The 18,039-nt window shown below is 43.6% G+C and overlaps 1 protein-coding gene across 2 annotated transcripts in view; it reads right to left on the bottom strand.

Annotated features, from left to right (window-relative positions):
- The window catches only part of Stard8 (StAR-related lipid transfer domain containing 8), a 116,972-nt gene that overhangs the window by 66,253 nt on the left and 32,680 nt on the right, over positions 1-18,039 (bottom strand). The window contains exon 1 of one of the 2 annotated variants that reach the window (XM_006257074.5): positions 5,008-5,255. The exons of the other annotated variant lie outside the window; for it this stretch is intronic. Within the exon in view, the coding sequence (XP_006257136.1) occupies positions 5,008-5,052 (45 nt within the window). The 5' untranslated portion in view covers positions 5,053-5,255. Of the gene's footprint in view, positions 1-5,007; positions 5,256-18,039 lie in introns of those variants that run through there. 2 annotated transcript variants of the gene reach the window in all.

Raw genomic sequence — 18,039 nt, 5'->3', positions numbered from 1 at the left:
AAGTCCTTTCCTAGCTGTGGGAGTTTGTATACATTTGTGTATACTCGAATTCTTCACATTCTCCTTGCCCCTCTCACAACCAATACACAGTGCATGTGATAGCCATCTTGTTTGTATAGATAAGGGCAAAGGAATGGAAAAAGCAAGGGCTTCCTGGAGGCTTGGAGTAGAAATCCTGAGGCACTGTCACCCTGTCACTGCATATTCTGCCAGGGCAATTCACAGCAGAATGAGATGCTATGTGTGGGCACAGGGACAGAGAAGACCTGCCCCCATGGACACTCCATTTATACATACACAGTGCACATACGTTTATACATGATGACAACTGTCATTTACCCACCAGGAGTCTGTAGTAGTTGAAGAAATCATGAGTACAGAAGTCTCTAGTGCACTGGGAAATTCCACAGATGTTAACCAGCCAGGTGTGGTCTAACATGGGTCATATGAGCATGCACATATGCGAATGCATGCTCACCTTGTGTGCATGCATGTATGTGCATGAATGTGAGACTATGTGGTGAGTGGGAAATCTCACTGTCATAGAAACAAGTGTTTGAAGAGCCACATAGAGTTGGTTGTGGAGCACAAACCGATCCCAGGACTTTAAGTCTCAGGCAGGCAAATTGTCCTGAATTCAAGGCTAGCCTGGGCTACATAGTGAAACCTAGTCTTAAAAGAACAAACAGAAAGAGAAAACAAAAAGAGCAGCCAGATAGAAGTCCTATGTGTACTTGGAAGAGAGCATTTCCAAGAAAGGGAGCTTGAGACTAAGCACATGGGTGAATTGGGGAGAGCCCTACACACACATGCTCACATGTGCTCAGTGTAGGAATACAGTGCCTGACTTCAGTACATGAATATAGTGACTGGCGCAAGGCACGCTGACCCATGCTGAGCTATCCCTGGCTGCTTAACTTCTCCGAGCCTTCCTGGTGTACCACAGATTTCTCTACCCACAATTTCTTCAACTACTACAGACTCCTGGTGGGTAAGGGAGGGCTATCATCATGGATGTGCACTAGGTATGTGTGGGTGCAATGGGCATTGTCAATACCCCCACCAGCATCACTGCTAGATTTTACCATATTTAATCTGCACTTGAATTTTGTAACATAATCGGTAGGGAGAATACAGTATGTAAGCGAGACTACACTTGATCAGTCTGTGTCCTGACTCCTCATATGATATGGGGCGCCTCCCTGCTCTCTGGGCCCCATTTTCCTCCTGAGTAGTTTGGAAGGGGGAGTAGATGACTTCTAAGAGCCTTTCTAAATCTGATAACTAGGCGATTATATCTTAAGATTTAAGAGGAAGGAAAGGAGGGACAATGGGGAAATGTAACCCTTTCAAGAGTCACCCAGAAGTGACAACAGAGATGGAACTCTACCTCCCAGAGGCTATCCTCTAGGAACTGGTATACTCAACGGAAATAGGAAGGGGGTCATAGCTACGCTTATAATGAACACAGTTCCAAGCTAGGTTCTGGGAGAGAGAAAAAGGTAACATCAAAGAATCAAAGAAATATCTAAACCAACCATATGGAGGGCGGCTCTTACGCATGCTTGATTGTACAGAGAGGTGGCTATGGCTACCTTCCCAGCCCTGCTGACTCCAGGGAAGACACAGTAGGAACTAAATTGGGCTCATTTCACACCCCAATGCCTTTCCTTCAGATATCCCTAAAATAGAGAAACTAAACACAATTCTAAGGCCTGGACTGGCCTCCTGTAACTTTATAGTATCCTCTGCTTCTGGGTTGTCAACCTCAGTTTCTGAGTCACTTCTGTCCCTAGACCAAGGCAGGGTCAAAGTGGAGAGCCAAGAGATAATGATGACAAAGGATTAGACAAAATCTAATCCTAACCCTAATCCTCATTCTCCCAACACAGAATAAACCCCGCCCTTTGCTTTGGTCACACCCAGTGTGATGCTTGGAAATCTGCTTGTAGCAGGATAAGTTCGTGGGATCCTCATAATTTCTTTGAGCTGCCAACACAGGTAATGTATGTACTTCTACATGCCTGAGGGCTGTGGCTTACAAAGGTGAATAGATAAATCACGTGCACAAAGGTTTGTGGTGGAACTTAAGCCCAGTTTGTCTGGTTTCCTCCTCCATTCTTCCGCTCCTGGGGTACAAAATTATTGGGGCTTGGTTTCCCTATCAGGGCTCCAAGAAGGCAGAACTATATGATCTGACACTTTTTGTTAGCTACAGCAGGCTCTGCACAACTAGTCACTACCTTTAAGCAGTTTTTCCACGGTTATAACTGTTCATGGGGAGGCCTGGCTCAGAAAGAGAGGGTAACTCAGAACCGCACCCTCCTTTGAGAAGACTGACAGGTCCAGAGCATCCAGCAGGACTCCTGCATTTCTTGCTACCTCCCACCCCCTCCCTCTGTGTGTGTGTGTGTGTGTGTGTGTGTGTGTGTGTGTGTGCGCGCGCACGCACGCACATGTGACCTTATACTCTACATAACTTTGTGGATATGCCTGGATCTATATATCTTTATACATGTGTGCCTGGAAGGGTATGTTATATATATATATATATATATATATATATATATATATATATGTGTGTGTGTGTGTGTGTGTGTGTGTGTGTGTGTGTGTGTGTGTGTGTGTGTATGTGTGTTTACCTACATCACTGGTTCTCAACCTTCCTAATGCTGCAACCCTTTAATACAGTTCCTCATGTTGTGTTGACCCCCAACCATAAAATTATTTTAGTTATTTCCTAACTCTAATTTTGCTACTGTTGTCAACTGTAATGTGAATATCTATGTTTTTTGATGGTCTTAGGCAACCCCTGTGAAAGGGTCATCAGATGACCCCCAAAGGAGTTGTGACCCACAGGTTGAGATCTGCTGATCTACATTCTTCTGTGTGTTGTGTATGTGTGTAATCTGTTTATGAGTCTACATTCATGTGTTTTTGTATGTATTCATACTGGAATGATATGCCTATGTGTGTATGGCTGAATGTGCACCAATGCACATATATGTTTTGTGTTCATGCAATGCATGGAACCTTATATGTTTCTTGGACATGGGATAGAGATCTCTGACCTTCTCTTTTAACTTCTCTAGTTCAGTAGCTCCTAAGAAACTGTCATGAATGGGGAGAGGTTGCTGAGCACCTTGGGCTAATGAGTACAAAGGGATGTACTGTAATGTCAAGCACCTAGCATAGTCCATTGATGGGACAGTAGATGGGAAACATCTCAGGCATCAAGTCACTTTCAATTCCCTTCCTTTATTGTCATCATTCTACCCAACTCTTCACTACCTCCTCCCTGTCCATACTCAGTGCAGTGGCCGTTGCCACTCTCGCCTTCCTGGCCCCTCCCTCCACTTGGCCCCTTCCACATCACCTTCCCCTGCTCTGGCTCCGAAGCCACCCATTTAATTATATGCCCAACTTAGACGTCAAGATTTCACGGGTAAGGATACTGATTTTTTTTAAATATTTTTTAAATTTGATGAAAACAGACAGTGAAACTTTTCTCAGTCTTCTTTTGTAAAAGAAGTATCATCTGAACCCTACACCCATAGGAAATAAAGACTAGTTCATTGAGTTGAATGAATTTGTATTTACAAAAACACTGCACATTGTCTTTGATTTTCTTCAATTCTACCATAGATAAGCAAACCTTTTCACTAAAACTTCCCCAGTAAAAGAAGACCATTAGCCCCCAGATCAATTTCAAACCCTTTGAGAAGTAACCCAATTTCCTACTCTCTGTGCCTCTCTTCAACACTTGACCATGAAATGTGCCCTACCCTCAGCCCACTGACCATGCACCACCTTCCAGACCCAGCACCCTCTGCCAGTTCTTGCTCATGTAGTTCCCTCTGTCAGGCAGGCCTGGAATCTCCTGCCCCTCTTTGTGGCCTGACAAACTTTTCTCTTCCTTTCACCCTCAAGCACAACCCAAATGTGACTTCTTGTGAAATCTTTCCACATACCCCCTGGATGGAATGGGGCGTCCCTTCCTAAGAGCCCCAGCAAGTCTTCTGTCCTATCTTATAGAGGGCCTAGTTAGCCCAAATTCTTCTCCGAAGACTGTACTTTGAGGAACTGTATCATATCAAGAAAAGCCATAAACGTTAGTGTCCAGACTCCAACAGTGCCAGTCATAGCTGAGTGATGTTGTATCATTTAGCCATTTATAGTGTCTCTTCCACAACTATCAAAGAAAGAAATTACTGGAGAGTGGTAAGGGTCACACAGGTCTAGCACATGCAGATACTAAATACATGTTAGTGTCTTGGTTCTTGAGAACAGAAATTACACTCCACATTCCCATAGATTCTCCCATATTCCCGCATTTCCCATGACCAGGATAGGCCTTCACTGAGTATTTAGTGCCTGGCTGGCTGGCTATGTATTATACAATGCTTGGCATGTAATGAAGGTTTGACCAACATCTGTCATGGTTCTCATTTTCTCTTGAAGGATACGAGCCACACCTTTTCTGTCTTATGTAGCTCCCTGGTACCTACCTAGTGCACAGTAGATGCTTGCTACATGCTGATGATTTCAAAATTAACAATAGTAACAATATACACCATTACTTGTGTGGATATCACAAGCCAGGCATCATGCTAGAAACCTCGCACCTTAGCTCTTTGTGTTTGCAAATATTTTACTATGCAAACAGTAACAGCAGCCTCCTCACCCTCTGAGGTTAGTTTAACTCTCTTCATTCTAAAGCTGGAAAACTGAAGCTCAAAAAAGTCAAGTATTTTATATTTGTGACAGGCTTGGGAAGCCAGAGACAAATTTTATAGGGAAAAAGAAGCCAACTAGCTTACTTGTAAAAGTTTGGAGACTCAGTCAAGTGACAAAGGGTAGGGGTTGAATCTAGACTTATCTGGCTCCAAAAGGTAAGCCCAGTTTCAGAAGCTGGCCAGGCCTTCCCAGTCATCATGCAACGGGTTCAGCTGCCTGCTTCCCCCATGTCAGGGGCCTTAGCTGGGCTGCAGCTGGGCAGACACTTACCTTCACTTTCCTGAAGCAAGCCCAGAACACATCCAGCAGAGGCATAGTGAGACGCTGGAGGGACTCCGCAGGGCTCTGCTGGGCGTGACCCCCTCTATCTAGGGGAAAAGCAAGAAGAGACCCAGGGCTCTGTGAGAGCCAGTCCTATCCCTGTGCTCCATCAGCGGCACTGGGAGGGGAGAGGCGGACAGCAGCTCAGCTCAAGGGCAGGCCCCTCCTGGAGAGTGAAGGGAGGAAAAGACTGGAAAGAAGGAAGGAGGGAGGGAGAGAGGCTGGCTGAGGAGGAGGGACCAGGAGGCGGGTCACTGATTCAAACTCCGCACCGTTAGCCAGTTGGCTGGGACAAACAGCGACACTGATTGAAATTCCCTGAATATTACAGTTTCCCCAGCCTGGTTGTCCAGACTGTCTACTTGACTCACAGGCTCATCCTGCTACCTGTGAATTGGTTCACTAGCCGGATTGCCTCCTGGCCTTCTAAGCAACAGAGAAGCTGTCCCTGGGGGCTTCAGGCACAACCAAGAGGACAGAGTGCCGGGAAAAGACTGAGTAGTAGATCCTGCACAGGAAAAACAAGGAAGGTGTGAAGCCAGGGGGAGCAAGGAGAAAGACTGTGGCCTTGGACATTCTTCAGGCTGGAAGTCTGAGCTCTGCATCAGGGTGTTCATTTTCCAGCCTGGTTCTAAAGCCAGCAATCTTGCCTTAGTCTGGCACCCTGCAGAGGGTCACAGCCTTGAGTCTTGATGTTCCCAACCTGTACAGTGAGAAGCAGGGTTAGGGGTTTCATTCTGTTGTGAATTTGAATCCCGTTATGGAGTTAGGTACAAGGCAAGTCTGAAAAAAAAAACCCTATTGTGGACAAGTACATCTCTCAGAATTCCTGAGTGGCCCCTGAGAGTCTGCAGAAAGTCAGACCACACCCCTCAAATAGCAAAGGGCATTTCATCCATCCTCCTGCCTCAGGGCAGATCAGCTCTCCCCCTAGCTCACATAGGTTGGGTGTATACTTCTTAATGGACATCTTCTGAAGAGCTGATGGCTTCCTTCCTTTTTTCTGCACCATGCCAAGAGCCCTTCAAGTCTTAAAATCTAAACTTGAATCCTGTGGATGTTATGAAGTCAGTCCTATTAGCAGTAATAGAGCAGTGGGCAGTTCTGGAGGTTTTCTGGGCAGGAAGCCATTTAGAAAACAGTGAGCCTTCCACAGGGCACCCACCCTTCCCTAGACCTCAGAAGGCAGGGTGCCATGGCTGGTGTCCAGAGGCTCCCGGGGACCCCATGGCACAGAGCCAGGCTTGGGTCTCTGGGGGGATGCATGTCACCACGAGGCCCAGAATAACTTACTCCCTGAGGCCTCACTTCCCTTTCAGAGGCCAAATTGGTACGGCAAAGGGCCAAGTTCTGAGACCCTAAAAGGTCCCAAGCTTGCTTTGAGCAAGCCTTTGTCTGCCTTTAAAGACTTTCCTCATCAGTGGTTTTCATCTTGAAATTAATTCAGAGAGTCTGCTCCTACATCTGTTTACAACTTGCCCTATGACCCTCAGGTTTCCCCATTTACATCCCAAGGAGGTTTATAGAGCTTTTCTCCCACCTCTTTCCTAGCTCTGGTTTGAGAGTTACCTTACATGGAGCCTGGTCAAAAAGATAGCAAAAGCTAAGGCAGGCAGCTCCTCGTCAACTGCCTCCAGTTGAGTGCAGGGCTAAACAAGAAGCTCTGCTACATGGCACGGCGAGCCGTGGCAGACAAAGCATTCCTTTGAACGTGTAGCCTCTGTCCCTTCAGCTAGATCCCTGAGCATGGACAACTATGCAACAACTGCTATGGGATAGAGTGGGGCTGTTTTCACTGACTTCATAATCCCCTGCTTTCTGAGTTTATCTCTGTCTTTAGATTCAGCCTCTGGGAGGAAGTATATCCTCTGTGGCTTTCAGTAAGCAATAGTGCCCAGCATTCCCCGCTGACCTTAGAAAGCCACAGACTTCCGTTTCAACCCTGACCTTCCACAGGACTGTAGCCTTGAAGTGGTCAAGTCCCATGAGCTTCTGAAGTAGCCTGCCCAGATTCCAAGCCAGTTCTATTACTCTCTAACTGGGTGGCCTAAGCCTCCTAATGCCTTAGTTTTCCTATCAATACAACAGGAGATAATAAGGGCACTATTTCATTGGGGAGTTAAACTGAAGGAGGTATAGGATTTAGAATTGTGGCTAGCATAATTTAACTTCCCAACAAATTTTATTAGCCATTAGTGAAGAAGCGGATGCCTTGGAGCCAGGCAGACATAAACCTTGAGTCTATCTTCTAGCACCTATGCCTTTATCACAGCCCCATCCCTTCTCTAAGCCTAGCTGTGGCTTCACACTTGTGCTGTTAGGAGCTAATGCTTGGGTTCCACTGAACACTCTTATATTTCTGTGAGCCTAGCCTTGAATGGCTGAGCTATCTATCGAACCCTGTTGATCACTCTTTTTTTTTTTTTTTGGTTCTTTTTTTCGGAGCTGGGGACCGAACCCAGGGCCTTGCGCTTCCTAGGTAAGCGCTCTACCACTGAGCTAAATCCCCAGCCCCTTGATCACTCTTTAAATGTCAGTTCCTTCCTCCCTTTTCTGTCTGAGATGCTCCTGGTTCCTTGCCTCTAGAACAGTGGCAGCCTTGATTTGGCACCATCCTTACGCGTGTTCAAATCTATTCCCTGCTACTACGAATTGTGTGATGACCTTAGGAGAAACCCTACGGTTTCCTTGTTATATTGGGAGCATGACAACCATCTCCCGGGAAGGGTGTTGTCACTATGAAGGAACAAGAGGGCCTGATGTGGAGAGGTAGTCACCATTCCCACAAGATCTCAGTTCTCATTTTCCTCTCCACACACATGAGGGCTCGAAGCCCAAGTGGGCTTCGCTGACGTGACCAAAGCCTGCCTTGGTGGGTTAACAGCAGTTACTGTTCCTTCTTAGAGTGAGGGATTTACAGAACGTTAACGATTAAAGGAGGTAGAATGGGACTGACTGGAAAACTGTGCACAGACAGCCAGGGAGGCTGCTTCTTCAGTGCACGCCTTATTTTCTCGTCCATCTACTCGTGCTGCTACCATGGTGGGGTATCCTGTCTAGAGACCAAATGACCATTTTATGTCAAGAAACCAAAGTAAAAGAGAAGGAAGGCCCAGTACGGCCAAAGGTGGAGAAGAAGGTAGAGTGGTCTTGTTTGCAAGGTAACTATGTGCAGGCTATTGTTCAAATCAGAGCTCTGGTAATAGGGAATGAGCTGAATAGAATACAACGGAGACACTAAAACAAGACTGCTTTACACTATTAAAAAGGAAGGATGTAGATCGCTCCTGAGAGACACAGCCAGAATACAGCAAATACAGAGGCGAATGCCAGCAGCAAACCACTGAACTGAGAATAGGTCCCCTATTGAAGGAATCAGAGAAAGAACTCGAAGAGCTTGAAGGGGCTCGAGACCCCAAAAGTACAACAATGCCAAGCAACCAGAGCTTCCAGGGACTAAGCCACTACCTAAAGACTATGCATGGACTGACCCTGGACTCTGACCCCATAGGTAGCAATGGATATCCTAGTAAGAGCACCAGTGGAAGGGGAAGCCCTGGGTCCTGCTAAGACTGAACCCACAGTGAACTAGTCTATGGGGGGAGGGCGGCAATGGGGGGAGGGTTGGGAGGGGAACACCCATAAGGAAGGGGAGGGGGGAGGGGGATGTTTGCCCGGAAACCGGGAAAGGGAATAACACTCGAAATGTATATAAGAAATACTCAAGTTAATAAAAAAAAAAAAAAGAAAGTGATGTCATTTGCTGGAAATGAATGTGAGTGCGAATATATGTAATAAATGAAAAAAAAAAAAACTCAGGTGACAGCAGATGCTGGCGAGGATGCGGAGAAAGAGGAACACTCCTCCATTGTTGGTGGGATTGCAGACTGGTACAACCATTCTGGAAATCAGTCTGGAGGTTCCTCAGAAAATTGGACATTGAACTGCCTGAGGATACAGCTATACCTCTCTTGGGCGTATACCCAAAAGATGCCCCGACATATAAAAGACACGTGCTCCACTATGTTCATCGCAGCCTTATTTATAATAGCCAGAAGCTGGAAAGAACCCAGATGCCCTTCAACAGAGGAATGGATACAGAAAATGTGGTACATCTACACAATGGAATATTACTCAGCTATCAAAAACAACGGCTTTTTGAAATTCGTAGGCAAATGGTTGGAACTGGAAAATATCATCCTGAGTGAGCTAACCCAAACACAGAAAGACATACATGGTATGCACTCACTGATAAGTGGCTATTAGCCCAAATGCTTGAATTACCCTAGATGCCTAGAACAAATGAAACTCAAGACGGATGATCAAAATGTGAATGCTTCACTCCTTCTCTAAAAGGGGAACAAGAATACCCTTGGCAGGGAAGAGAGAGGCAAAGATTAAAACAGAGACTGAAGGAACTCCCATTCAGAGCCTGCCCCACATGTGGCCCATACATATACAGCCACCCAATTAGACAAGATTGATGAAGCAAAGAAGTGCAGGCCGACAGGAGCCGGATGTAGATCTCTCCTGAGAGACACACCCAGAATACAGCAAATACAGAGGCGAATGCCAGCAGCAAACCACTAAACTGAGAATAGGACCTTCTTTGAAGGAATCAGAGAAAGAACTGGAAGAGCTTGAAGGGGCTCGAGACCCCAAAAGTACAACAATGCCAAGCAACCAGAGCTTCCAGGGACTAAGCCACTACCTAAAGACTATACATGGACTGACCCTGGACTCTGACCCCATAGGTAGCAATGAATATCCTAGTAAGAGCACCAGTGGAAGGGGAAGCCCTGGGTCCTGCTAAGACTGAACCCCCAGTGAACTAGTCTATGGGGGGAGGGCGGCAATGGGGGGAGGGTTGGGAGGGGAACACCCATAAGGAAGGGGAGGGGGGAGGGGGATGTTTGCCCGGATACCGGGAAAGGGAATAACACTCGAAATGTATATAAGAAATACTCAAGTTAATAAAAAAAAAAAAGAAAAGAAACAGAAGTAAGCAGGAAAATCTTGGTGCCTAAAACATATAGTGATGGGTTATTTTTAGAACCTGTTTGTTTTTATGGTGTGCAAAAAAACTTGGCATTATATTCCTGGAGAGATGGGTACCATATCTGTGGCTTGGAGATGCAGAACAATAAATGGATGAGTGGTAAAAAAAAAAAAAAGGAAGGGCTCCAAGGAATTTTATTTATTTGGCTTACATCTAGCAGTATTATCATATTATGAGTCAAGATGGAAATATTTAAAGGATATTGACTGACTTTTACAACATGCTTAAAAACTTTCGATGCTAGCATAAATAAATTTTAGAGCATATTTTATAAAATCTGTAAGTATATTTACAGAACTAAGATAAAGCCACTGGGTGCCATTGTTTTACTTTTCTGGATTTCGTATCTTATATCTAGATTCTCATAGCTGTCTCTGCACTTGGCTTATTGAAGATGTGGTTTGGGTTAAAATACATGAAGAAATCCTGCCTTTTGTAGATACACAGTTTCTGGTGGGACTTCAGTGGTCCTTTAAAGGGTTCTGGGTCCTCTGGCTCTTGCAGTCTTTCTGCCCCTTCACAATGTTCCCCGAGCCTTAGGTGTGGGAGTGCTTTGTACCTATATGCATCCGGACTTGGATCCAGAACTCTGCATACAGACTTTGCTGTGACATTCTATCTCTTAGCGACATCAGGAGCTACACCAATAAAGTTTTGCTCATGACTGCCCAAATGTGAACTGAACAGGAAGGATACCAAGAAACACACCAAACTACATGGCGAAATGCTTCATGTGACCTCAATTCTACAGGAGACATGGTCTTTCCCCAGAGAAGAGCACACCAATTGGTTGTCCGGTGCCACGTGGTCAGCCCCGAAGATGTACAAGTAACATTATACAGACTCAACAGGTTATATTTGAGAGAGAGAGAGAGAGAGAGAGTTGAGAGAGAGAGAGAGAGAACAATAACCATTTATTTTTAAAAAGAGGCCATGAATTTGAAGGAGAGCAGGGACAGGTATCTGGGAAGCTTTGGAGGGAAGAAAAGGAAGGGAGAAATGTTAAAATTAAAACACAATTTCAAAATTAAAAAAAAAAAGATTTAAAGATTTTGTAAATAAAAGGTTCCCAGAGATCCTTGAACCACTTAGAAAATTTAGAGAAACTTAGAGAAACACTGTATTCTAAGATCCAAATTCAACCATATCTTAGCATCCTGGAACTTCTGAGTTAGAATTCTTTCAAAGCACCCGGTTTGAAAGTTCTCACTGTGCAAAAAAGGAAACACAGGACCCAACTAAGGAAAGGAGTTACCAAGTTGCACACAGCAGGCCAGTGGCAGACCTCAGGCTTAGCTGGATTCAGGAAAGCAGTTTCCCTAGTGCTTTTTTTTTTATTTATTTAATACGTAATAATAATTCTTTGGTTTCCGGGCAAACATCCCCCTCCCCCCTCCCCTTCCTTATGGGTGTTCCCCTCCCAACCATCCCCCCATTGCTGCCCTCCCCCCAACAGTCTAGTTCACTGGGGGTTCAGTCTTAGCAGGACCCAGGGCTTCCCCTTCCACTGGTGCTCTTACTAGGATATTCATTGCTACCTATGGGGTCAGAGTCCAGGGTCAGTCCATGTATAGTCTTTAGGTAGTGGCTTAGTCCCTGGAAGCTCTGGTTGCTTGGCATTGTTGTACTTTTGGGGTCTCGAGCCCCTTCAAGCTCTTCCAGTTCTTTCTCTGATTCCTTCAAAGAAGGTCCTATTCTCAGTTTAGTGGTTTGCTGCTGGCATTCGCCTCTGTATTTGCTGTATTCTGGGTGTGTCTCTCAGGAGAGATCTACATCCGGCTCCTGTCGGCCTGCACTTCTTTGCTTCATCAATCTTGTCTAATTGGGTGGCTGTATATGTATGGGCCACATGTGGGGCAGGCTCTGAATGGGAGTTCCTTCAGTCTCTGTTTTAATCTTTGCCTCTCTCTTCCCTGCCAAGGGTATTCTTGTTCCCCTTTTAGAGAAGGAGTGAAGCATTCACATTTTGATCATCCGTCTTGAGTTTCATTTGTTCTAGGCATCTAGGGTAATTCAAGCATTTGGGCTAATAGCCACTTATCAGTGAGTGCATACCATGTATGTCTTTCTGTGTTTGGGTTAGCTCACTCAGGATGATATTTTCCAGTTCCAACCATTTGCCTACGAATTTCAAAAAGCCGTTGTTTTTGATAGCTGAGTAATATTCCATTGTGTAGATGTACCACATTTTCTGTATCCATTCCTCTGTTGAAGGGCATCTGGGTTCTTTCCAGCTTCTGGCTATTATAAATAAGGCTGCTATGAACATAGTGGAGCACGTGTCTTTTATATGTCGGGGCATCTTTTGGGTATACGCCCAAGAGAGGTATAGCTGTATCCTCAGGCAGTTCAATGTCCAATTTTCTGAGGAACCTCCAGACTGATTTCCAGAATGGTTGTACCAGTCTGCAATCCCACCAACAATGGAGGAGTGTTCCTCTTTCTCCGCATCCTCGCCAGCATCTGCTGTCACCTGAGTTTTTTTTTTTTTTCATTTATTACATATATTCGCACTCACATTCATTTCCAGCAAATGACATCACTTTCTTTTTTTTTTTTTTATTAACTTGAGTATTTCTTATATACATTTCGAGTGTTATTCCCTTTCCCGGTTTCCGGGCAAACATCCCCCTCCCCCCTCCCCTTCCTTATGGGTGTTCCCCTCCCAACCCTCCCCCCATTGCCGCCCTCCCCCCATAGACTAGTTCACTGGGGGTTCAGTCTTAGCAGGACCCAGGGCTTCCCCTTCCACTGGTGCTCTTACTAGGATATTCATTGCTACCTATGGGGTCAGAGTCCAGGGTCAGTCCATGTATAGTCTTTAGGTAGTGGCTTAGTCCCTGGAAGCTCTGGTTGCTTGGCATTGTTGTACTTTTGGGGTCTCGAGCCCCTTCAAGCTCTTCGAGTTCTTTCTCTGATTCCTTCAATAGGGGACCTATTCTCAGTTCAGTGGTTTGCTGCTGGCATTCGCCTCTGTATTTGCAAAATACCAATCCAATTCTTCAAAGAGTTAGACAGAACAATTTGCAAATTCATCTGGAATAACAAAAAACTCCGTCACCTGAGTTTTTGATCTTAGCCATTCTCACTGGTGTGAGGTGAAATCTCAGGGTTGTTTTGATTTGCATTTCCCTTATGACTAAAGATGTTGAACATTTCTTTAGGTGTTTCTCAGCCATTCGGCATTCCTCAGCTCTGAATTCTTTGTTTAGCTCTGAACCCCATTTTTAATAGGGTTATTTGTCTCCCTGCGGTCTAACTTCTTGAGTTCTTTGTATATTTTGGATATAAGGCCTCTATCTGTTGTAGGATTGATAAAGATTTCTTATATACATTTCAAGTGTTATTCCCTTTCCCGGTTTCCGGATCTTTTCCCAATCTGTTGGTTGCCGTTTTGTCCTAACCACCGTGTCCTTTGCCTTACAGAAGCTTTGCAGTTTTATGAGATCCCATTTGTCGATTCTTGATCTTAGAGCATAAGCCATTGGTGTTTTCTTCAGGAAATTTTTTCCAGTGCCCATGTGTTCCAGATGCTTCCCTAGTTTTTCTTCTATTAGTTTGAGTGTATCAGGTTTGATGTGGAGGTCCTTGATCCACTTGGACTTAAGCTTTGTACAGGGTGATAAGCATGGATCAATCTGCATTCTTCTACATGTTGACCTCCAGTTGAACCAGCACCATTTGCTGAAAATGCTATCTTTTTTCCATTGGATGGTTTTGGCGCCTTTGTCAAAAATCAAGTGACCATAGGTGTGTGGGTTCATTTCTGGGTCTTCAATTCTATTCCATTGGTCTATCTGTCTGTCTCTGTACCAATACCATGCAGTTTTTATCACTATTGCTCTGTAATACTGCTTGAGTTCAGGGATAGTGATTCCCCCTGAAGTCCTTTTGTTGTTGAGGATAGTTTTAGCTATCCTGGGTTTTTTGTTATTCCAGATGAATTTGCAAATTGTTCTGTCTAACTCTTTGAAGAATTGGATTGGTATTTTGATGGGGATTGCATTGAATCTGTAGATCGCTTTTGGTAAAATGGCCATTTTTACTATATTACTATATTAATCCTGCCAATCCATGAGCATGGGAGATCTTTCCATCTTCTGAGGTCTTCTTCAGTTTCTTTCTTCAGTGTCTTGAAGTTCTTATTGTACAGATCTTTTACTTGCTTGGTTAAAGTCACACCGAGGTACTTTATATTATTTGGGTCTATTATGAAGGGTGTCGTTTCCCTAATTTCTTTCTCGGCTTGTTTCTCTTTTGTGTAGAGGAAGGCTACTGATTTATTTGAGTTAATTTTATACCCAGCCACTTTGCCGAAGTTGTTTATCAGCTTTAGTAGTTCTCTGGTGGAACTTTTGGGATCACTTAAATAAACTATCATATCATCTGCAAATAGTGATATTTTGACTTCTTCTTTTCCGATCTGTATCCCCTTGACCTCCTTTTGTTGTCTGATTGCTCTGGCTAGAACTTCAAGAACTATATTGAATAAGTAGGGAGAGAGTGGGCAGCCTTGTCTAGTCCCTGATTTTAGTGGGATTGCTTCAAGTTTCTCTCCATTTAGTTTAATGTTAGCAACTGGTTTGCTGTATATGGCTTTTACTATGTTTAGGTATGGGCCTTGAATTCCTATTCTTTCCAGGACTTTTATCATGAAGAGGTGTTGAATTTTGTCAAATGCTTTCTCAGCATCTAATGAAATGATCATGTGGTTTTGTTCTTTCAGTTTGTTTATATAATGGATCACGTTGATGGTTTTCTGTATATTAAACCATCCCTGCATGCCTGGGATGAAGCCTACTTGATCATGGTGGATGATTGTTTTGATGTGCTCTTGGATTCGGTTTGCCAGAATTTTATTAAGTATTTTTGCGTCGATATTCATGAGGGAAATTGGTCTGAAGTTCTCTTTCTTTGTTGGGTCTTTGTGTGGTTTAGGTATAAGAGTAATTGTGGCTTCATAGAAGGAATTCGGGAGTGATCCATCTGTTTCAATTTTGTGGAATAGTTTGGATAATATTGGTATGAGGTCTTCTATGAAGGTTTGATAGAATTCTGCACTAAACCCGTCTGGACCTGGGCTCTTTTTGGTTGGGAGACCTTTAATGTCTGCTTCTATTTCCTTAGGATTTATGGGGTTGTTTAACTGGTTTATCTGTTCCTGATTTAACTTCGGTACCTGATATTTGTCTAGGAAATTGTCCATTTCCTGTAGATTTTCTAGTTTTGTTGAATATAGGCTTTTATAGTAAGATCTAATGATTTTTTGAATTTCCTCTGAATCTGTAGTTATGTCTCCCTTTTCATTTCTGATTTTATTAATTTGGACACACTCTCTGGGTCCTCTCGTTAGTCTGGCTAAGGGTTTATCTATCTTGTTGATTTTCTCAAAGAACCAACTTTTGGTTCTGTTGATTCTTTCTATGGTCCTTTTTGTTTCTACTTGGTTGATTTCAGCTCTGAGTTTGATTATTTCCTGCCTTCTACTCCTCCTGGGTGTATTTGCTTCTTTTTGCTCTAGAGCTTTTAGGTGTGCTGTCAAGCTGCTGACATATACTCTTTCCTGTTTCTTTCTGCAGGCACTCAGCGCTATGAGTTTTCCTCTTAGCACAGCTTTCAGTGTGTCCCATAAGTTTGGGTATGTTGTACCTTCATTTTCATTAAATTCTAAAAAGTTTTTAATTTCTTTCTTTCTTTATTTCTTCCTTGACTAGGTTATCATTGAGTAGAGCATTGTTCAATTTCCACGTATATGTGGGCATTCTTCCCTTATTGTTATAGAAGACCAGTTTTAGGCCGTGGTGGTCTGATAGCATGCATGGGATTATTTCTATCTTTCTGTACCTGTTGAGGCCCGTTTTTTGACCAACTATATGGTCAATTTTGGAGAAAGTGCCATGAGGAGCTGAGAAGAAGGTATATCCTTTTGCTTTAGGATAGAATGTTCTATAAATATCTGTTAAGTCCATTTGGCTCATGACTTCTCTTAGTCTGTCTACGTCTCTGTGTAATTTCTGTTTCCATGATCTGTCCATTGATGAGAGTGTGGTGTTGAAATCTCCCATTATTATTGTGTGAGGTGCAATGTGTGTTTTGAGCTTTAGTAAGGTTTCTTTTACGTATGTAGGTTCCCTTGTATTTGGGGCATAGATATTTAGGATTGAGAGTTCATCTTGGTTGATTTTTCCTTTGATGAATATGAAGTGTCCTTCCTTATCTTTTTGATGACTTTTAATTGAAAATTGATTTTATTTGATATTAGAATGGCTACTCCAGCTTGCTTCTTCTGACCATTTGCTTGGAAAGTTGTTTTCCAGCCTTTCACCCTGAGGTAGTGTCTGTCTTTGTCTCTGAGGTGTGTTTCCTGTAGGCAGCAGAATGCAGGGTCCTCATTGCATATCCAGTTTGTTAATCTATGTCTTTTTATTGGGGAGTTGAGGCCATTGATGTTGAGAGATATTAAGGAATAGTGATTATTGCTTCCTGTTATATTCATATTTGGATGTGAGGTTATGTTTGTATGCTTTTCTTCTCTTTGTTTTGTTGCCAAGACGATTAGTTTCTTACTTCTTCTAGGGTATAGCTTGCCTCCTTATGTTGGGCTTTACCCTTTATTATCCTTTGTAGTGCTGGATTTGTAGAAAGTTATTGTGTAAATTTGGTTTTGTCATGGAATATCTTGGTTTCTCCATCTATGTTAATTGAGAGTTTTGCAGGATACAGTAACCTTGGCTGGCACTTGTGTTCTCTTAGGGTCTGTATGACATCTGTCCAGGATCTTCTGGCCTTCATAGTTTCTGGCGAAAAGTCTAGTGTGATTCTGATAGGTCTGCCTTTATATGTTACTTGACCTTTTTCCCTTACTGCTTTTAATATTCTTTCTTTATTTTGTGCGTTTTGGTGTTTTGACTATTATGTGACGGGAGGTGTTTCTTTTCTGGTCCAATCTATTTGGAGTTCTGTAGGCTTCTTGTATGCCTATGGGTATCTCTTTTTTTAGGTTAGGGAAGTTTTCTTCTATGATTTTGTTGAAGATATTTACTGGTCCTTTGAGCTGGGAGTCTTCACTCTCTTCTATACCTATTATCCTTAGGTTTGATCTTCTGATTGAGTCCTGGATTTCCTGTATGTTTTGGACCAGTAGCTTTTTCCGCTTTACATTATCTTTGACAGTTGAGTCAATGATTTCTAGGGAATCTTCTGCTCCCGAGATTCTCTCTTCCATCTCTTGTATTCTGTTGGTGAGGCTTCTATCTACAGCTCCTTGTCTCTTCTTTTGATTTTCTATATCCAGGGTTGTTTCCATGTGTTCTTTCTTGATTGCTTCTATTTCCATTTTTAATTCCTTCAACTGTTTGATTGTGTTTTCCTGGAATTCTTTCAGGCATTTTTGCGATTCATCTCTGTAGGCTTCTACTTGTTCTCTAAGGGAGTTCTTTACGTCTTTCTTGAAGTCCTCCAGCATCATGATCAAATATGATTTTGAAACTAGATCTTGCTTTTCTGGTGTGTTTGGATATTCCATGTTTATTTTGGTGGGAGAATTGGGCTCCGATGATGCCATGTAGTCTTGGTTTCTGTTGCTTGGGTTCCTGCGCTTGCCTCCTGCCATCAGATTATCTCTAGTGTTACTTTGTTCTGCTATTTCTGACAGTAGCTAGACTGTCCTATAAGCCTGTGTGTCAGGAGTTCTGTAGACCTGTTTTCCTGTTTTCTTTCAGCCAGTTATGGGGACAGAGTGTTCTGCTTTCGGGCTTGTAGTTTTTCCTCTCTACAGGTCTTTAGCTGTTCCTGTGGGCCTGTGTCTTGAGTTCACCAGGCAGGTCACTTGCAGGGGAAAAGTTGGTCCTACCTGAGGTTCCGAGGCTCAAGTGTGCTCGTGGGGTACTGCCTAAGTCCTCTCTGTGGCGGCAGCAACCGAG

This window comes from Rattus norvegicus, chromosome X (assembly GCF_036323735.1).
Source record: "Rattus norvegicus strain BN/NHsdMcwi chromosome X, GRCr8, whole genome shotgun sequence".
Taxonomy (NCBI): Eukaryota; Metazoa; Chordata; class Mammalia; order Rodentia; family Muridae; genus Rattus; species Rattus norvegicus.
Note: the sequence above shows the minus strand (reverse complement) of the source record. Positions and strands in the feature narration are given on the sequence as shown.